Here is a 23,009-nt window from a genome sequence, read left to right as displayed (position 1 = left end):
TACTCTTTTACACAATAAACTTTTACAAGGTCAGTTCAGAGGTGCTATTTTTCATGGAGGGTAAAGTAAATGATGACAGAGAATGAAATGTATGATACACCAGCATGACTGTTCTTCCTGACATTTCCTGCAGTCGAACTGTTGTTTTGGTTTTTGGAGCTTCCTGAACGAAAGATTTATTGTCGAGAGGAAAATAAATCAACACTCAGCACGGTTGACTAATGAACAGCGAAAGAAAGATTCTGTTGGCGTTGCTGAGAACGGCTTGGAAATATGTAAATGTCTTGTTGGAATTTGAGCAGAAAAGCCTTTTTCCACTTCCTTTGATCTCAGGAAGGAGGGCATGGCCATTATGTCAGTCAGAGAGCTGTGACAAATGCCATGCACGCACACACAGACAGCTCGAGTGGACAGGGAAAAATGACAGTAAGGCAAAGGGCTAAGCACAATAGATGAACAGACTGAGAGAGATGGAGTGATTGTCAGAACCACTGAAAACAAATGGTGCCTTTAATCCGGAGGCACCGGCGGAGTGACGGGCTCTTCTGACAGGATGGGAGAGCCAGATCCACTCCGGCAGACAGTAAAGGGTGGAAACAAAAGGATTTAATATGAAAGGGGAGGTGTGGCGGGGCAGATGTGGGACGCCGTCACGATGTTGAGTATGACAGGATGAGACTGTGCATAAACATCGGGTTCGCATTAGTATTTGTAGGTGTTCGTACCCAAAGTGTAGTTCTATCACGTCTGAATTGGTTTTGCTGGACATCAAGTCACGACGCAACACAGTACCAAAATTGTTCATTTTAACAGTTGTTTTAGTATTGAATAGGCCCAATGATATGTAAATTACATACATTACATAGGGTGAAAAAGTATTTCTTTTAAGTTTTACTTTGTTTGGGTTGAGTTTGGTTTCTCAATTAACTTTCAGTGGTTTCAACCAACAAAACTGACACAAATGTTTGACACAAACCAATTTTAAGTCAACTTGGGTTCTTTAATTTGTGTAATTTTGTTCATGTTTTCTAGGGGGTCGCACAACCTGTCCAATGTCAGTTTGATTTAGTTATGGTAGGTAATTTTTCGCAGAATACAATTTGATTAGATGCGTGTCGATTTGATTCTTTGACGTCAACAACAAAAAATATGGAATGTGACCCACTCGTTGAAAAACGTGCAATAGAGGATTCGTAAAAGTTTGTAAGTGTTTGTTTTAGAAGATTGCTCATATGTTGATCTAACCAAACTTTTTTTGTTTGTTTTTAATTTTTTTTTTTGTTTAGCACCCACTAGAGTCAATTATGGAAAATACTACTATTAATACTAGATTTAATTATTGCGTATAACAAATAGGCCTATGTAAATTTGCAGCCCATTTATGTATTTAAATTCTTTTTTTAAAATTTTCGAATTGGACAGGCATTGTTGAAGAATTTCACCAGAAACTTCCCAGATTGCTTCATCACAATATCCCTTTTACATCTAGAAATTTACAGAATATTCTTGTTGTTTTTATTTTAGTATTGTGAAGTGATGCTGTGACATGAGCATGGATGAAAGGTGATCTGGGAGAGGATGTTATCAGTGGGTTTGTGGGACCCGTCGGGGATGTGCGGAGAGGCCTGCTGCTCAGCAGGGCTATTAATAGAAATCTGTGGTATTTCCGAAAATAGGTTAAGCTGCCACTGCTGGCATCACTGCTCACATGCCAGCCATCCTCTGAAGACAGAAAGAGAGGGAGAGGAGGAGAGACGAGGAGAAACAGATGTAGCCTACTGAGGAAGTGTCTTTGTTCCGCCGTACCCTTCTTGCACTCAGTGCAGCATCAGAGTTTTCTGGCTAAGGACTTCCCAGCATGCCGCAAGACAGTGTCACCACTCGATATTTTGAATTCACAACACAATAGCTGATCTAGACCTATTTTGAGTCTTGCTATCACAAACAACTCTTGCATATAATAGGAAGCCACTTTTTTCAGTATGCATAGGCGCTTTCTCATATCCACAGTCAAAATTTTCCACTGTTTATACAGTTGCTGATTTTGTTTGCATCATTTTTTTCAGAACTGCTATAAATTTTCAGTGTGCAAGCAAGGCATCATTTCCCACAAAGACTGATTTAACTTTCATTTATAATCTGAATACAAATTTGTAATTTCCAAAATATGTCAAAATATAAATTTTTTGCCACTCCAGCTCCATGTTAGATGATGTGCGTATAGTTTTGCTCTAGTACATGGAGGTTGAGCACATTTAAAGGTGGCTGCCTTAATTAAGGTTTACAGGTTACGCTAGCGCACCGCTTATATTACAATACTCATTACAAAGTAATTAGGCGAGGGCAGGGACAATATTGTTGTCTGGACAGTGACTGAGAGAGAGAGAGGTTCGGAGGAAATCAAGCCCATATGCTTTTTTTTTTTCACAGGAGGCAGTCAACGCATTAAGGTGTTTTACATGATATGCACTAACTTCGAGTGACACTGAAAATGACACCGCTTGCATTTGGATAAATGGTTACACTTTATTTTATAGTGCCGTAGTTACATTGTAATTACTCAAATAAGTACTGAGTACTATTAATTAACTACAGTACTTACTATAGAGTTACAGTTAGGGTTTGGTTTAGAGTTAGTTACTTGTAACTATGCGTAATTTACTGTTATTACTATAGTAACTATTATTACTATAGTATATATACTATAGTAATTATATACTATTATTACTATAGTAATACTATGTTTAGATGCTTTGTAGAACATATGAATGCAAAAATAAATTTTAAAAATATAGATACGATATCTATACAATATAGTGCGAAAATGTGTATATATATGTCGATTTATGATTGAATCAGCACTTCTTTATTCATTTTTTTTTTTTTTTTTTCAGTTTTAAGTTCCGTCCTTTGTTCTCAGAGCTAAACTTTAACTTGTCAGGAAAGAGTAGGAGGTGTGAATGACGGGAGTGTTCGCGAAGTTGCAAAGTGCTCAGGCGAGAACGTGGAGAATAGGGGCACGGAAGCAGATTTAGCGCCAAGACCTTCACACTTACTGTAACAGGCACCTCACAGTTCAGGGCTTGCACACAATTATGAAGGGGGGCAGGAACAGTGGTGTGACTGCTCGGCTTTTACTATTAAAAAAAAAACAGCCAATTTGGGCTGTCAGGAGCGGAGGGAGGGAGCAGCACCTTCAATTCAGCTTGCTTAATTACTGCTAAGCCTCTCTACCTCCCCATGAAGCTTTACGCCATTCTTCAGACCTGCAGGCCTCATGGGCCTCTGTCTGTGTGATTGCGTATTAGCACGGGGGTTAGATGTCATTTTTGTCCTGGAACAGAGGCACACATTTTTGCTGGCAGTAGCTACATTTGACTTAAATGTCTAAAATGTTTAAAAAATCCAAAAAATGGAAAAAACAAAACAGATTTTCAATGTTGGTTCAGGTTTTTGAACCGCATTCTATTAATATTCCCATTCAGTGAAGTGTTTTATCAGAAACCATTCAGCTACATATAGAAAAAGGATTATATTAGCTGAAAATGTAAAGTAAAATCCATTGCCTACTAACTGTCAGCTTCCTTTGTTAATTTTTAAAACGCATTTGATCAAACAATAGAGATGATTATCAAACAATGCGGTAGATCATTTCCACACTCTGTCCTTAGGGTGCTGCGTCAGCCATTTCCATGGCTGATATTTTTATGTCGAGTTTCAAATAATTTCATCATGCAGCCCAAAATTGCGCGCCTGGTATGCAACAGCAGGGCAGTAATTTGTATGTGTTTGGATTCCAATTGGTGCCTATGGGCTGCAATCACACTTTGCATTAAAGTGATGGGATTAGAATTAAAATACTTCTCTTACTATCTGTTTTACTGTCACTTTCTCTCTCTCATGGACACACACACACACACACACACACACACACACACACACACACACACACACACACACACACATATACACACTATTCTTTTGCTATTATTAGTGGGGCAACTAATTTACTCTGCATATCCTTTGTGAATGCATTGTGAATGCATCCAATTTGGTTTTTGAGCAATTACAAGATCAAGTTCGCCACAGATTGGAAAGAGCCTTCATGGGAGGATTTGAGACATAATAAAGCTTTGATGTATTTGAAAGCAGTTTAGGGTTAGTGGGACGGATATAATAATAGATATAAAAGAACAAAAGTGACTTGCTTGTTTGTTTGTCCCAGCAAGTCTTTCTATGTTTTGGCCAGGTCTCATTTGGGAATTACCTGTTCATGACCCCAAATCACTTTCTAAGAGTCTTCATATAGTGGGTTTTGATTAGTTATTAGCATTTAGTCATTATTATCTGCTGCTGTTTGAGTTAAATTGGCTTCTATTGACCTTAGTGAGAATAAATGGCTCATTTAGTTGGATGCAAATGCAAATAAGTCTGCTAGGGCCTGAACCCTAATCCGTACAATGAGGTTGTAGCTGTGTTCTTAGTTGCTGATCATACAATTGACAAAACATTTAAAACTCTGGAAAGCATGGTTTATGAAAAATACAGGTGGCATACCAAGAAAATATGCCATTACGAAGAGCCCGCGTTCTCCACCACAATTTTTATGTTTGTGCGAGATATACTCTGACTAAAATCTGCAGTCAACAAACAGAAGTTCGATGAGTTTTACAATAAGTTTTATTATTAATATTGTAGATTGTTTGTTTTACGTCGAACAAGGGGGTGAGTTTGGGGCAGGACTTTGTTTGACCAATAGCAGATGGACGGAGTGTTTGAAATCTTGTTTGGAAATAATCAAAATTGTAGCCATCACATTTGGTGACATTAGTCAAGGATAAACTTCACCTTTAAGGAATAAATACACAGTGTTTATTTAGGTGCGGTTGAACATGGGTTAAGAGAGAGAAGGTGACAGAAGGAAGAGAAAGCGAGATGACTGACTTCCTAGTAGTTACTTTCTCATTTACAATAGTCGGTTATCGGGCAAATTTGAGAGTTGCATTACTCTAAATACATCTACCAGTTAGCACTGTTAACTAATGGGCTCAGGGATCTTTCCTGCAAAGTCTCATTTTATGTGATACCTGCGGCAGAACGGTTATATAATCAAGTGTGTATATGTGCAGGTTTTTATGAATTTATATCTCTGTCTAGGGACCCGAGAGACTCAAAGTTTCTCTTACTAGTTCTCCACCACTGTTCGCCTCTCTGTCAGGGTGTCAAGGGTAGTCAGGGCTTATTCCAGCCAGCCGAGAGCCTCGGACAGGGACAGCTGGCTGATCTATGGACTTGCTCAAACACACACACAAGCATACATACGGAGAAACCCACACGGGCACATTCAGTGTAAAGCGGACTGGACAGGCTCCCCCATGTTAGAAAATAGACTGTCTGTATTTAGCCTGTCTGCAGGGACTCCTCACGGCACCTCTGGCCCTGTCATTGTAAGGGACATGGAGGCTTTGTGCTGGCTCGTTTTCCTATGCTGGCGATCAGTGATACTCGATTGGAACACAATGTCAGATCATCTGGTCTTTCTTTTGGTCTGTTTGATTCAAAGCATACATCTTGATCCTCTTACCTAAATTATACCTTATTTCTACCAGTGTTGGTCAGTGAATAGCTTTCAAAAACCTTCACTTTCACTGTTCCTCGGTGGTGGAACCAATCAACCTTCTGAATTCTGAATAGCAGAATACTTTATGATCCTATAAAAACAGAAGATGTAAGCCACTCACTAACTAAAGCCAAAACTGAAAATCATTGTCCTTTCATTAGCTTATTTGGATCAAAGTTAATGCCATTTCGGGATTGTAGACCTTGTAACTGACACTACTTTCCAATTACCATATTTTTCGGAATATAAGTCACGTTTTTATTTATCATCTGAAACGTGCTGAGACTTGTATTACAACTCAACTTATATAATGCAGTTCATGTCAAGCACACAAAGAATGTGGAAATTTGGATTTGTGCCGAATGAGAGAATAAGTTAGCAAAATTTTAATTTGTATAGCGCATTCCCCACATGCCCGTAGTTTCAGTTTCGCTTTATATAAATTCTTTAGGCTTAGCATTTAAAATCAATCTTGTTTATAATAAATGCCACTATAATTTCTGAATGTAAAAATAAAATGTAACTGATGCTAATTTGTGTATTGTTTTTCTCTCAACGATGCAATTTTGACCCAGTGAGGTGCGACTTGTTTTCTAGGAAAGAAGGTGGTTGTGTAAAGTGCTCAAACAAGAACCAATGGAATATTTGACTGTTTACTCTTGTAGTGAATGCTACTTTTCTGCATTTGAACTTCTGCTCTAGTTTGGTAAGGTCCATACTGGACTGGCCATTTTAAACAGCCTAAGCTGATCTTATTTGGTCTCCTTGCCTGGTCTGTTGACTGGTTTTAAAGGTGCTCTAGAATTAAAAATTTAATTTACCTTGGCATAGTTGAATAACAAGAGTTCAGTACATGGAAATGACATACAGTGAGTCTCAAACTCCATTGTTTCCTCCTTCTTATGTAAATCTCATTTGTTTAAAAGCCCTCCGAAGAACAGGCGAATCTCAACATAACACCGACTGTTACGTAACAGTCGAGATCATTAATATGTACACCCCCAATATTTGCATATGCCAGCTCATGTTCAAGGCATTAGACAAGGGCAGGACGTCTGGATGTGCACAGCTGAATCATCAGACTAGGTAAGCAAGCAAGGACAATTGCGAAAAATGGCAGATGGTGCAATAATAACTGACAGGATCCATGATAACATGATATTTTTAGTGATATTTGTAAACTGTCTTTCTAAATGTTTCGTTAGCATGTTGCTAATGTACTGTTAAATGTGGTTAAAGTTACCATTGTTTCTTACTGTATTTACGGAGACAAGAGCCGTCGCTATTTTCATTTTTTAAACACTTGCAGTCTGTGTAATGCATAAACACAACTTCATTCTTTATAAATCTCTCCAACAGTGTAGCATTAGCCGTTAGCCACGGATCACAGCCTCAAATTCATTCAGAATCAATGTAAACAATATAACAGTATACAATACTCACATAATCCGACGCATGCTTAAGTTAGGTTAAGTATTATTTCTTACTGTATTCACGGAAACAAGACTCGTTATTTTCATTTTTAAACACTTGCAGTCTGTATAATTCATAAACACAACTTAATTCTTTATAAATCTCTCCAACAGTGTGTAATGTTAGCTTAAGCCATGGAGCACAGCCTCAAACTCATTCAGAATCGAATGTAAACATCCTAATAAATACTATACTTGCGCGATTAGACATGTTGCATGATGAACACTTTGTAAAGATCCATTTTAAGGGTTATATTAGCTGTGTGAACTTTGTTTATGCTGTTTAAGGCAAGCGCGAGCTCCGGCGAGGAGCACGAGGATTTAAAGGGGCCGCAGCCTGAATCGGTGCATATTTAATGATGCCCCAAAATAGGCAGTTAAAAAAATGAATAAAAAAAATGTATGGGGTATTTTGAGCTGAAACTTCACAGACACATTCAGGGGACACCTTAGACTTATATTACATCTTTTGAAAACACGTCCTACAGCACATTTAAAAGATTTTTGGACACTTTTTAGTTGGTAAGGCTGGGAAACTGACATATCCAGTCAAGAACAGCAAACCAGCAGCACTATTTGTATTGTTTTTTCCTTACTTCTTGCTTCTGCTTATAGTATACTCATTTGTAATTCACTTTAGATAAAACTGTTTGCTCTAAATGAATAAATGTAAATGTATTGCTCTTGCTAATGTTTTGTCCTAATGAAGCTGTTTGGTTACTTCAAATGACTTTGGCCACCCGCTGACATCGGGCAGTATTGAATTCAAGACCACTGTCTATCCAAGTCATTGAAAGTCTCCTTTCTTTTTTGTCACGCAGGCTGCGCGTTCCTCACCTACTGCGCCCGCGAGTCGGCCATCAAAGCCCAGAACGCCCTCCACGAACAGAAGACACTGCCGGGGGTAAGTCCGCTGCCATCCTTTCGCCTCACCTCTTTAAGAGGGCCACCATGCCAGTCAAAGCTAAAGCTGTATGTTTTAGACAGAGAGCTAAAGCCTTTGGAACAGAAATCAGTCGATAACCCAGCCTTTTAAGATCAAGCTTTGAGCCGTTTCATGGTACTTCTCCCCGGGGACATTTGCAAGCATTGATCCGATGCTTTCAGCACAGGGCTTGGGGATGCAGTGATAGCAAATGTCAATTCATTTGTTCTCTCAATTTTTCCAAACTGCTCCATTTACGCAAAAAGCCAGTGAGTCATTGTTGCCCAGTTGCACAAAAGTATTCCAGACGTACAAAAATAAACATAGCGGGGTGCAGCAAGGGTGTTTCCATTGAGGGTTGTGTGCTTCTGAGGATTGCTGGCAATTGCGACAGCATTCAAAGTACAAAACGCAGAAGGAGGTCTGACAGTAGTCTGCACGGCCTTACACAGCCTTAGTGAATGATTTGACAATGACACATTGTTGTCATGCTGCCAGACAGACATCTCCTGAAGTAACCTGCAGGAAACTCAGATGCACCGAGAGCAACATATTTGGCAACAAAATTGCAATTATGGCAAATTATGGCATGGGTAAATTGATCGAAATTTCAGAATTTCTTCTTTTTTTTATGTTTCCTCTCGTACTTAAAGCGCTGGGTATACTTCATTTTTTTTTAAGTGTACGCTAGTGTACGCGCACAGTCAAGCGCACAGCCTTGGAAGGTATACTTCATTTGACTCGTACGCATACACAGGTGTTTGACGCCTGCTCAGTTTTGAGCAATCTCTTGCCATGAGTTACAACCCATGTAAACATCTTTGTATTCTTTCATGCAAATGAGGGGTACTTTCGAACCTCCTTGCACAATATCTTGTCTGTGTAGGCCTCCATTGTCGCTGTAGCTGTAGTTTATGCTGTTTTTCTTCGACCACCTTGTGAATTGATGCCCCCAGGGCACAGTTGCCACCTTGTGGATAAACTAATTACTGCAAAAACAAATAAAAAAAATTAAATGCGCATGTGCAACCTGCACGTACCACTCTTCTGATGACAAAATTTGCATCACACGCACTGTACGCATAGCCTCGCGTACGCGCAAAAAGTGAAATATACTTTGGGCTTAAGTTGGCGTGAACTCCACAAGTTTGTGCAAAACATGATCCATGTTAGTTATACACTGGTCTTACAGATATTCTAGAGATTTGAAATAGAAATAGGCTATAATATGATATATTCAGAAATGTCTTAGTTGCTGTTGAAAACTTTATGTAAGAAGCTCCAAAATGAAAACTTTAAAATGACAAGTGGTGTCCAACGTTCGATTTAGTGCCACGTTGGATTCAGGGCAACTATGTCAAACACACACCCACACACACTTTTAACCCCAAGAGAACATTTGAGCCTGAAAGGAGTGAAAAAAAAAAATGAAGGAGAGGGCAATCAAAATCTGACACATGTCATCCAGGCCTGTTGAGAATACATCACAACTTCCCCATCTCACTGTGGGGTGAGAGAAACGCGCGCACACATGCACACAGACTTGCTGCATGCGTGACATCATTGCATCAGCTTCACTTACCAGTGTTGTCATCCCCTGAGACAACTGCGAATAAGGTAGTAGGTGTTTGTTGAAGAGTCTGAGAACTAGAGGCATATTTTTTAAGTGCATGTATTTGCCTGCTAACAATAGGACATGATGGTTGACTAGTTTCTCTTTTTTTCTTATGTATTTTTTAGTTTAATATTTTAGTGGTGGTGCTTTAATTAGCATGCTGACAGTGTTGAATGCGTTAGCTTTTACAGTTTGCACTGTAAAATCCTCTCAGGAAAAGGTGCGTCTCCTAAATTTATCACATTCAAAACACTGCGTCTAAAGCCATACAGATTTAAACATACATCTTTTTCTGTTGCATCATGTTTTGCAATATTTTTTGGGTGTGTTAGGTTTAAAAAATCTTCTAGATGTTTTTGAATTTGAACACAATAACATGTCTTAAAAACCCCTTTAAGAAATGTGTCCAATCTGGGTCAGGTGAACCTGAAACCAGTATAATTATTCAGGGCTTTTCCTTAAAGAGACAGTTCACTAATAAAAGTCATTGTTTACTCAGCTTCATGTTGTTCCAAACCTGTATGGCATTTCTTTCATCTACAGAACACAAAAGAAGATATTTTGAAAATTGTCCATGCAATGAAAGTCAATGGAGTTGCTTTGCACCCCACTGACATGAGGGTGAGTGTATATAATGACAGAATTTTCATTTTTGGCTGAACGATCCCTTTAAGTCTGATTAGCCACTCAGTCATCCCACAACTAGTTCATTTTGAAAAGAACATGCTCTTTACGCCGTGTACAGCTGCTAAATTGATCTGGCCTGCAGTGAGTCTTGGCCAAACGGCCTGTCCCTAAATCTTTCCCCAACAACCCCACATTGATGGTAAGTAGATATGCCAGTTGTTTGTTTGCTAAATCCTGCTTGATATGCAGATTGCCAGAGGCTACAAAGTAATTCATGTAAACTAGGGTTCTCCCAGAGAGGACCTATAAGTTATTTATGCTAGCGTTTTGTCCTTAACTCTTGACTGATCATCCCTCTTAGCAAAAACCTTGATGGGATGCGATCAGTCTGCCTTTTGCTCCAGTGTTGTTTTAGTATTATTAAATACAATATTTTGAATTAGCTTTTGTTTTTATATTTTTTAGCTTTCATTTTGATAGTAATTTAATTTTTAGTGATTTTGTTTTTATGCTTTTGTCATTTTTATTAGTTTTAGTTCAGTTTTACCTTTTTATTACTTTTCATTTAGTAATTTGAGCGCTTTCATTCTAAGTTTTTAATGTAATATTTATATTTTATTTAATTTCAGCTTCATTTTAATTCAAATGTTTTTAATAGATTTAGTTTTAGTTAATGATAATAACCCTGTTTTGCTCATTTCATATGTAAACTCATTTCATATGTTACACCCCAAGTTCAGTTTTACATGAATGGATGTTTACTTCACCTATATATTTTAAAAAAAGAAAAATTTTCATAAATAATTTTGTAAAATAATTAGTAGATTTTGTTTTTCTTATTATTCTTTATTACAGTCTTGAACATGGAAAAATCACAGTAAAATATCCCCGGTAACCGATATGGTACCGATAAATTGTGCGTCTTGTCGTCACAAAATATCGTAGGGGGCTAAATTGCACTCAGCTAGCAGGTTTACATGAGAAAAAATAGCTAACTGACTAAACGCCTGTGTTTTTCTATATGGAGCATCCCCAGAGCACATCTCATATGTAGCAACTGCCAAGATCGATCAATCTACGTAGATCCTCAAAGTTTAATTCCAGCTGGGATTTCAGCAAGCCTTCATGTTCAGCGTACTGCTAAGAATCGCAATGACAGAGGGCCACATATGAGCCCCATTATAGGAGTGGCCGTGTCTGTCGGAGGACAGAGGAGGAGCAGTAGGAGGAAGTTGGGCGAAGGCGAGGAAGGCGTTCTGACAGCTGTCTGCCTCAATAGTGCGCTTCCCCATCAGTGACCTCTGAGAAACATCAGCTCCGCAATGTGTGAGATGTGGTGATAACATCACCATGTATACATGGCAGCTTGTCAAGATCATCTAGGGCTAACGGCAGTGATCTGTGTATGTTTGTGCGTAGTGGGATGGTTAGTTGATTTTGTTTGTGTGCATGGTTAGAGTTGTGATGGGCATTTTGAGTTGTTTTGTAAGTTAGTACTTTAAAATAGGGGCATAGAAATGGTGTGAAATGTGTGGAGAAATATTTTAAACCTTATCTTTATGAATTTTAGTTAGGTGACGTAAGATTCGGCTAAGTGATTTGGTATTTGAGCAGTTGTAGGATCACTGTTTATAAATTTGTTTAGTCCACGACTGCGATTAAACAAAACAAAACCTTTTGAAAATTAAAGTTTAGCGTTCAGAAAGTAATAGGAGGTCAAGCTGGAAATTTGTAATAAGGGGTTGGATACATTTGCTATGCCCTTGCTCTAAATTACTAATTAATCTACTAATTAAACTAATTAATCAATTGCATTATTACTTATTATGAAAAAAAAAAAAAAAAAGATGTTCTTCCACAACTTTAGATTATTGTTAAATGCTTAACTACCAAAAATCCCTACAGTGGTGTTCAAAAGTTTTCATACATTTTCTTTCTTTATTACAAATTATATAATCAGCTATTTCTGTCAAACCTTGAATTCTTTTCTTTAATCAAATTTAATAATGTATTAATGTAATTAATAGCAATAATAATAATAAATAATTTATTGTTAATGACAACAGTAATACATATAAATTCAGTGCACATTATATAAACTAATTGACTATGTGAAGAATGTGTGACTAAGTGTCAAATGTACAAATACGAATCAAAATTTCATTTTATGAAAACTTAATTGAGGTCACTCAACATATTGATGTTAAACGCTAACAAGGAATTAATCTCAGCAGTATTTTAAGTGAATTTAAAGGATGTGCCTCCGTTTCCAAACAGCTGGTGAAAAAGATGATTCATAACTGCAAATTGAATTTGTTGCATTATAGCAGCTAACCATTTTTAGAATTGATCTAAATTACTTTTTAATTCACTGACATAAGTTGCAAACAAGGTTACAGTGAAGATTAGAAATGTATTAAAATATCTAGACGGACAAATATGTGAAGATATTTATTGTACGCCTTCCAGGCATGACTCACAAAAAAATAAAATAAAAATAAAAGTGTTTTATATTCCTCTTAATTATATGCAGTACAGCAGTATAGACATCCATCTACACTGGAACAGAAAATATCACACTGAGTCAAAACATTGTGAAGATGAAGAAAACTGTTTGCACTGACACACACACAACACCTCTTTTAACCCTGCTGTGCATTTTAAAATCTATACTTCAGCATGGCATATGTATATATAACTACAAAAAGGCATATTTTTGTGAACTGCATCAGTGAGAAATCAGATATGTATATTCGGGAAGGTTGGATATGCTTGGAGAAAATGAGTGTAGCTTAGCCACGTTTGTGCGTGTATGAGCTCATGCTGTCCGCGGGGTTCCACACCCCTGCTGGAATTGCAAACTCACCTGCTGCTCTAGAGTCGGTCTGCCCCGCTGCAAATCCGGTGCAATTTAAGGTGTGTATTTTACACCCAGATTCGTTGCTTGTTATCACATCCGTCTGTGGAATGGGCCAATTTTGTTTTTGCCAGGAAAAAAACACTCTTAGAAATAAAGGTTCCAATACGGAGTTTTTGCAGCAATGCCATAAGAACCATTTTTGGTTTTTCTTTCAAGTTCACAGAACTGATATATTTTAAGTCAACTGAACTGTTTCATTGTTTTGAGTTTTATGGACTTATTTCTTTTAATTTAGACGAACTAAGTTTAACTGAAACTGGGCTGGGATTTCTGTTTCCCAGCATGCTTTGCTCATTGCACTCGAAAGGGAGAGTAAATGCTAAAATTAAGTGATATATAATGTTTTTTTTTTTTGTGCAAGATTAATGTTAAGTGGGAGATTTAGTAGTGATTAATGTTTATTATGCTAATTTAGAAGAGTTTCTGTTAATTTGGGTTTTTGGAGAGTTACCATCATGGTGACGAGGTGTATGCAACTTGGTTTGAGAGCAAGTATGTTAAATGCTCTATATTTCTGTAATCATTCAGCAAGTGCTATACTATGCTATTGATAACATGCTAGCATATTAGCAAGTTAGCATTTTCTGATTTAGCTTGTTATAGCTAGCTGTGTTTACACTAATAAAACTGTTGGTACATTGGAGTTACATGTTCATTTTAAGTTAAATGTATGAGTGTACCTTAAACATTTCAAGATAAGAACAATTAAAATGTATGAGTACAAAATAAAAGTTCTGCTTACTTAAACTTAGAATTTCTTAACGTAAAAATTTTGAGGCAACTGATTGCCTCAAATATTTTGAGTTTTGCCAACATGTTTGGGTTTTAAGTCACTTTTTAACCTTTATGCTATGTTGTTGGTGTTGTTGAATTACATGCTTAAAGGGATAGTTCACCCAAAAATGAAATTTGTGTCATTAATTACTCACCCTCCTCATGTCGTTGCACACCCCTAAGACCTTCATTCATCTTCAGAACACAAATTAAGATTTTGGATGAAATCCGAGAGGTATCTGACTCGTCCATAGACAGCAATTTAACCACCACTTTCAAGTTCCAGAAAGGTCATCGTCAACATTCTCATACGCTGTTTACATTCAGTGCTTCTGGGTTCTATGTCAGAACGCTGGCTCAGTATTGGCCAATAAGAATCTTTATTTTTAAGAGTGCACCAGTCCCTATCCCAGCAAACCTTTATTTCCTACACTCTTAAAGGGATAGTTCACCCAAAAATGAAAATTCTGTTATAAGGAAGATATTTTGAAGAATGTTTGTAACCAAACAGTTGTGGTTACAACTGTTTTTTTCTCCATACTATGGAAGTCAATGGTGAGTGATAGATGTGATTGATTGTGATTGACAACTGATTGGTTACAAGCATTCTTCAAAATTTCTTCCTTTGTGTTTAGCTGAACAAAGAAATTCATACAGGTTTGGAGAAATTCATACAAAGAATTCATACAGGTTTTACTCACAACTTGAAGGGGAGTAAATGCAAAGACTATAGAATAACACAAGACGTGTCACTCGTATTGTTTTGAATGGGAGAAAGTGTAACGCGCAATATGGCAGAATAAGTCCCGCCTTCTAAAGCCAAGAGCCAATCGCCGACTGGTAAAGTCATCGCGTCACTTCAGCGGCCGTTAGAATCACCGGTTTCTATAGAAACAGTCAGACGCGCGCCTCCAAAGAGACGCGCATTTAGGTCTGCGCATGCGCATTAGCTTGATCCAGCCTGAAAAAAATACAGTTTTTTGTCATGATTCGAGCGTTTAGAAACTAAATTTATGAGTCGGATGTTGTTAGATTTCATTGGTGATTTCAAATATGAAATTTAATCGTAAGGTTGACGAACAGTTTTGGAGAATCTGATGTTTCCCCATTCAAAGAGATAGGAGCTGCATGATGCCCAGGATGCCCGAGAGGCATTTCAAAGATGGCCGCCGAGTGAAATGACTTGTCTTAAAGGGACTTTGGTAAATGATGACAGAACTATCCCTTTTAAAATAAAGGTTCTTTATGTGTGTCTATAGTTCCAGGAAGAACATCCATGGAACATTTGTTCTTTATAGTGAAAAAAGGTTCTTTAGATTTTTTAAGTGTTCTTCACATGAAGAAAGAATGGTTCTTTTAAGAATTGTTCACTGAAATGTTTCTTTGGGGAACCCAAAATGGTTCTTCTATGGCACCCCTTTTCGGATCTGTAACCGATGAAGTCTTGTTATAGTGGCAAAGCAGCAATAATGTGATTGCTAACTCTTGTAAACTAACAAGGATCCATTTTTAGTTTTTGATGGACATGAAAAATGTAAGGAACGCAGGAGGTGTTACCCAGAGTGTGAACACTGTGTGTGCTGACAAAGCTATATGTTTTTCTCAGAATAAACACTCTGATAGGATGCTGACGGCCGCTCATATCAAATCAAATTAATGAAGCGTGATGGGCATGACTATAATAAATACAGTGGGGCCGGAAATCTAATTTAAATATGGAAGTTTTAGGAAGTTAGCAACAAAGAAAAGTTATGTACAGTGAATATTAAAATATTTTAATATTCTGCACTATTTCTAGGTGACTGATCAGTTCTGTTGGCATTAAAGCAAAGTGGGAGCAAACCAAACACAAATGATTAATAAGCCTTTGTAACTAATTTAATATTTTCTTTTACATATATATATATAAAATTATAATGCAGTTTAATGTTATTATATTTAGAATTACATTTTCAATAAGTTTTTAATAGTTGCAATGCTTTTGACCTCCACTGTATTTTTAAAATTAATTCTTATTTTTTTATATTTTTTATTATTTTATATTTTTATTATTAGTTTAATAGTTGTAACAGTAATATATACAGCTGACTAAAATTAGATAAATAATGCATTTACATTTTAAAATTATATTATTATTATTATTACAGTTTATTATTTTTATTTATATTTTACTATTTTATATTATATTTATAATTAAATTTTAATACATTTTATTGTGCAGTGCAATGCTTTTGGATCCCACTGTATTTTTAAAATAAACTTTTAATATAATAATTAATTTTGTATTATTTTAATAACATAATTGTTTATTTGTATTATTTTATTTTATATGTATAATTACTTTTAAATTAAAAGTATGAGATACTACTGACTAAAAAAATATTAGAACATGAAAAATCATTTTGAGTGAACACAAAGTCATAAGCAACATGTTCAGAATATTAATATAGCAGTTTTTGTTGAATATTATGTAACCACACTGAAAATGGATTTAAAGTAGCAATGCTCAAACAATATCACAGCAAATCACCTTTGTTTAGTCATTGGTTTTTATCTGCAAGGCAAACCATGATTTTGACATTTTTCTGATAATCTCTAATATCATTTTCAACATTTGTTTGCCTTTGGATTTTGGAAAATGTGTAAATTTGAGCGTGTTTCCTGCTGTCTGCTTGTCTTTCTCTATTTGTCTGTTTCTCTCTCAAATACGCTGATTCATTGACTTGAAAGTGAAGTGAGCTGGTGTATTGTGGTGCTCTCTGATGGGTGGATATTTGCGTCCGGGTTTGTGGTAATGCAGTTACATGGCCGGCAGTGTGTGATGAATAGAAAGTCTCCAGTGCCGTCATTTGAGAAATCACAGCGGAGCTGCACACGAGACTCTGCTTCTCACTTCATGAAGTTTTATTGTGCCGCTTCCACTGTTATGGCTTCTACCACAATGGAGAGATGCAGACATATGACTGCAGCGTTACATGGAGTGTGTGTGTGTGTGTGTGTGTGTGTGTGTAATGTCACAGGGCTGTAATGTACATAGTAAAAAGCCATTGCACTAGAGTGATCCTCAGGGATTTCACTTCCCACAACCCTGAAACAAGAGAAAAAGCTGGATTAACACAGTCTTTCTTTCTTTCTTTCTTTCTTTCTTTCTTTCTTTCTTTCTTTCTTTCTTTCTTTCTTTCTTTCTTTCTTTCTTTCTTTCTTTCTTTCTTTCTTTCTTTCTTTCTTTCTTTTATATTATTTTGCATATGTAGTCAATATAAGTCAATATTAAGGTCATGATTTGGTACCATGAAGTAGGCTATAAGTACCATGGTGTATACAAGGTAAATCATTTTGTGTTATTTTAAATTACCATGTCATTTCATTGTGTGTGTGTGTGTGTGTGTGGACACTGAATATACAATGTAAATGAGACCATTTTATTGCATTTACCATAATATTCCTTACGGAAGCCCTCATATTTATAAGGACTAAATGAGATACCATGAGATAGAAAGTTGAAATTGTCAAATTATGACAATTTTTTCTGTCTTTTTATTTTTGATACTTTGTATTTCAATTTCTACTTTTTGTCATAATTATGGTAATATGCCAAATTTGACTTTTTATCTCATAATTATCACTTTATGTCATAATTCTGACTTTTATGTCATAATTATGCTGTCAATTTTGACTTTGTACCCCAATTTAGATTTTTTTCATAAATTAATTTTTTTGATACCTTGTATCTCAATTTCTACTTTTTGTCATAATTTTGGTAATATGCCAATTTTGATCTCATAATTTCAACTCTTTTGTCTCATAAATATCACTTTGTCATAATTGTGACTTTTATGTCATAATTATGTTGACAATTTTGACTTTGTATCCCAATTTTTTTTGTCATTTTTTTATACTTTGTATTTCAATTTCTACTTTTTGTCATAATTACAGTAATATGCCAAATTTGACTTTTTATCTCATAATTATAACTTTATGTCATAATTCTGACTTTTATGTCATAATTATGCTGTCAATTTTGACTTTGCACCCAATTTGGATTTTTTTCGTAAATTTATTTTTTTGATACTTTGTATCTCAATTTCTACTTTTTGTCATAATTTTGGTAATATGCCAATTTTGTAATAATAATTTCCACTCTTTTGTCTCATAAATATCACTTTATGTCATAATTGTGACTTTTTTGTTGTCATAATTGTGACATAATTATGTTGTCAATTTTGACTTTCTCATAATTATAAGATTATTATCTTATTAATACCTTTTTATGTCATCATTCAGATTTACCAAAGCATTTGCAGCTTCCATAATTCCTTGAAGTACTTTGGAGTGACCCGTAAATACCATGGTATATTAAAGGTATACCACGTTAACAAAAAAGGTGCTGTCTTTTTTCTTTTCTTTTCTTTTCTTTTCTTTTCTTTTCTTTTCTTTTCTTTTCTTTTCTTTTCTTTTCTTTTCTTTTCTTTTCTTTTCTTTTCTTTTCTTTTCTTTTCTTTTCTTTATCCTCCCTGCACTAGATTTGCCAGATGTTTAGCCAAACCTCACCTTCCCATGAGTCATTTGCTCTTTTTAAGGTATTTAGTGAAAAGCTGGCGGTGCACTTTGGCACGTTCCTGTGAGAAGGAACAACAAAAACAGCACATAAACAAGCTAATGGCTTCTTTATACGCACTGCCGACAAGGCTTTTCTTAATTGGTTAAGATTTGAGAACAGTCCCATTCCCACAACTTTTTGCCTGAAATTTCTTGTTCTTACCTTCTGTTTCACTTTTAAGCAAAATTTACGCTTCAGATTAAAGTTCTGATTCCTGTTTAAGCCCTAAATGTTATCCAGATATCTGGCACTGTTGCCAGAAGATTTCTGTCTTCCAATATATATATATGGCCCTCATACTAATGGAAAAATGCCTCCAAACCGGGCTATTAGTTAGGCACTCTTGTGGCACAAGTACTTTTTGTTGGCTGTATGAGTTGGTAAAAAAAGAAAAGAAATATTAATGCAATTTGTTTTGGTATTTTTAGTCTATTTCAGGTTGTAGCTGGACCGGGGAGCAGCCGTCTGTGGGATTAAGTCATGTGACGATGTGATCTGGGTTAGCCGTGCGAAACGCATGTGTATGTGTGTGAGTGTGTACACGAGCCGGAGTTGTAGTGGTTGTACTTTCAGCACATCGCTCTCTCTCTTGGGTCTTGTCTGAAGGAGTCTGGCTTCAGGACAGGAGGAATGAGGGCTGAACGAGGGCCCTGGTGAAGACCCATATCTCTCGCGTCTGCCAATCTGTCTTCCTGTCCCCTTAGCTGGTGTGTGAGTGCAGGTGCGGCCCTCTTTGCAAGAGAGAAACGGTGGGGAGGATGCGGGAAAGACAAATAGTGGCCAGTGGTTTCTGAAGGTTTTTAGAGGCTGGAACCAGGATACTGGAATAGACGAAGTGTCATACTGAAGCAGGGTCATTTTTTTGGGTTAGGTTTGGGTATGAGGTTACATACTGTGTGACTGTTGAAATGTGTCCGTTTATATTGTGCTAGATATTCACACAGCTATAGAGTGATGCAGGGATGATGTATTTTTGTAGGCCAAAACCAGGAACCAAGCATTTTAGCACTTCCGCTTCCACCGTCCTGAAGTCAATGGGTTTTTTTGGTTAAATGCTTGAAATAAGGTCTGTGGTGAACACAAGCTCCAGATATTTTCATGTTTTATCGTACAATATAGAATACATCAGTAATAAACTCTTGATAAATTGATAATTTACTCACCCCCATGTCATCCAAGATGTTTATGTATTTAATTCTTCAGTCAAAAAGAAATTAAGGTTTTTGAGGAAAACATTCCAGAATTTTTCTCCATATTTTCTCCATTTTTTTTAGAAAATGGCCAATCGTTTCACTAGATAAGACCCTTATTCCTCAGCTGGGATTGTGTAGAGCCCTTTGAAGCTGCACTGAAACTGCAATTTGGACCTTCAACCTGTTGAAGTCCACTATATGGAGAAAAATCCTGGAATGTTTTCCTCAAAAACCTTAATTTCTTTTCGACTGAAGAAAGAAAGACAAACATCTTGGATGACATGGGGGAGAGTAAATTACCAGGAAATTTTAATTCTGAAGTGAACTAATCTTTTAACATATAAACCATTTTTTCCCCGTTGAATTTTCAGCATAACTATGATATAGAGTTACTCATGATATGTTATCACTGAGATACCACGATTTTTATGACACTTTGCAGGTCCTAATTGTTTCCAACACGTGGCCTCTTCCGATCATGATGAAGAGGGAATAAAAGACACCCAGTGCTGCGGAGCTAGAAAGATTGTTTCGAATTAGAGAGATAAAGAATGACAAACAAAAAGAAGCAGGGTCTCTGAGGCAATGGATCCAGTGAAGACAGATCGAGCAATAAGGAGTGGGAGATTAGCACTAGCTAGAGGGAACGACTAAGAGGAAGGAGGGAGAAATCAGGAGGAGGCGAGGACATCGGGTCATGTCGACAGCTTGAAGCCATACTTTCAGCGGGGTGTGAGAGCAGAAGTTCATGTTAAAACCAGAGAGAAACCCCTCCTCTCTCTCATTGTATCTCTATCTCTCTCGATCCCTCTCTCTCTTGCTCATTTAAAAGGCAGATCTGCCCTGGACACAGAAGGTAGGGCACTGCATTTGTCAGCGGGTATGAGGCCCCCGTCCGATTCGCAGGGGGTTGTGTCATTACGTTTGATTGACAGGAGCCGTGACAAGGGACTGTCCGTGATCCCCTGAGGTTAGATAAGGATAGCGAGGCCGCCAACGCTCACGCGTGGAGCATGTGAGGTCATGACTCTGAACATGAGCACACGGGGAAAGAGCGTCGCAGGTGGTAGAGGTCATTTGCATTGAATGCTGATCCTGTATTTAAAGGAATATTCTGGGTCAGGAAATTAGATTTAAAAAAACGTCGATTGCGATTTAAAATGTATGTTTTTTTTTTTAAGCTCCAGGTTTGCTCTGGTTGTTTGTAGGACTGCAAAATTTGGCCCAAAAAATATGGATTGTCATATAATAATAATAATAATAATAAAATAATAAAAATATTAAACACAATAAGAAACATTACTATTGAAATATTGAAAAGGTATTTAAGAAAAGTATAGTAATAATAATTTTTATTATCAGTATCATTATTATTATTACTAAAATATTAAACAATCTGAGAAACATTACTACTGTAATATTTCACAGTAGAATAAAAATCAAGATTTTAGTAAAAATATATTTAAGAAGTCAAGTCAAGTAAAATGTATTTATATAGCGCTTTTTACAATTGGTAATTGTTTCAAAGCAGCTTTACATATTAGAAGCACAGAAAAAAGAGAAGTGGTTAAATAATACATTTATTATTATTATTATTATTATTATAAATAATATTTTTATCATCATTATTATTATTACAAAAATATTAAACAAAATAAGACTTTCACAGTAGAATAAAACTAATATTTAAGAAAAATAAAAAATAATATTAATAATATTTTATTATTCATTATTATTATCATCACTAAAAATCTAACAAAAACAAAATAAAATATCTAACATTTGACATTTAGTATTTAATAATAATGTATTTAATATTTAATAATAATATGTGTCAGTTTATATTGTGCTAATGTTCACACAGCTGTAGAGTGATTTAATAATAATGTATTTAATAAGTATTAAGTATTTAATAATAATGTAAAAAAATAAACAATAGAAATATTATTGAAATGTTTCACAGTAGAATAAAAATCAAATATTTAAGAAAAAAAAATATCTATCTATATCTATCTATATATATATATATATATATATATATATATATATATATATATATATATATATATATATTTAATATTCATTATTATTACTAAAAATAAAAAAAGAAATATAACTTCTAACATTTGACATTTGACAAATTTGCGTATTTAATAATTATTATTATTAATAAGAAAAAATAAACAATAGAAATATTACTATTGTAATGTTTCACAGTAAAAATAGAGTATTTAAGAATAAATACAATGATAATATTTTTATTTATTATTACTAAAAAAAAATCTAACAAAAAAGAAATATAACTTTTGTAATATTTCACATTTGACCAAAAAATAGTGTATTTAATAATACAATTGGATTCAACTTTACACTGAAAAGGTTAGCAAGCTATTTATTCAGACTAAAATCATGTTAACATACATATTGTTTACGTCTTCTAACTTCTAATCCTTGAGTATTGTAATGTTTACAATTTGGCCCCACTCACTTTCATTGTAAGTGTCACTCTAACCCGAAATATTCCTTTGCAGGTGCTGAGAGGAGGAAGGCCATTGTGGAAAAGTAAATGATGCATAGTAAAACGTCTTCATCGTTAGTGGATGCCTGTTGATTAATATAATGTGAGAATAGTCGTTTGTTTGGATATTATCAAGTCCCTGTTCCCTCGACAACAGAGTTCTTGTCGATCACGTTAAGCCGGTTTAGAACGTATGCCATATGGAGGTGCGGAAAGTGAGACTAGATGTCTCTGTTCCCCTGGAAAGGAAATTCGAATCCAATTGTTTTATGTAGTTAAGGTCTGTGCTGGACACTCAAGGACCTGCAGGTCGCTGTCCGGTGCTGAAATAGATTATTGACTCGGGAACGAGTGTAGCTTGGTGCACTGCTAAATTTATATGTTTTAGAAATGTAGTAAAGTACATGTCTATCTGTCTGTACTTCTTTCTGTCCTGTCTATCACTGCATCATCCATTATTGTTTGTTTTATTGTTCTGCCTTTCTATCTTGCATTCTATTGTTCTATTGTTATGTGTAATGTTCTATCTGTCATGCTTTCATACTATTGTTCCATCCATCCGTCCGTCCATCCATCATCCATCTATCTATCTGTCTATCTATCTATCTATCTATCTATCTATCTATCTATCTATCTATCTATCTATCTATCTATCTATCTATCTATCTATCTATCTATCTATCTATCTATCTATCTATCTATCTATCTATCTATCTATCTATCTATCTGTCATTCTTGTGTTCTT

General features: G+C 35.8%; 1 protein-coding gene across 2 annotated transcripts in view; it reads left to right on the top strand.

Annotated features, from left to right (window-relative positions):
* The window catches only part of celf5a (cugbp, Elav-like family member 5a), a 229,577-nt gene that overhangs the window by 7,259 nt on the left and 199,309 nt on the right, over positions 1–23,009 (top strand). For both annotated transcript variants that reach the window (XM_067398676.1, XM_067398675.1), the window contains exon 2: positions 7,914–7,996. In XM_067398676.1, coding sequence (XP_067254777.1) covers positions 7,914–7,996 — 83 coding nt within the window. The remainder of the gene's footprint in view (positions 1–7,913; positions 7,997–23,009) is intronic.

Source organism: Chanodichthys erythropterus, chromosome 10, assembly GCF_024489055.1.
Source record: "Chanodichthys erythropterus isolate Z2021 chromosome 10, ASM2448905v1, whole genome shotgun sequence".
Taxonomy (NCBI): Eukaryota; Metazoa; Chordata; class Actinopteri; order Cypriniformes; family Xenocyprididae; genus Chanodichthys; species Chanodichthys erythropterus.
This window is presented reverse-complemented; position numbering and strand designations above follow the sequence as displayed.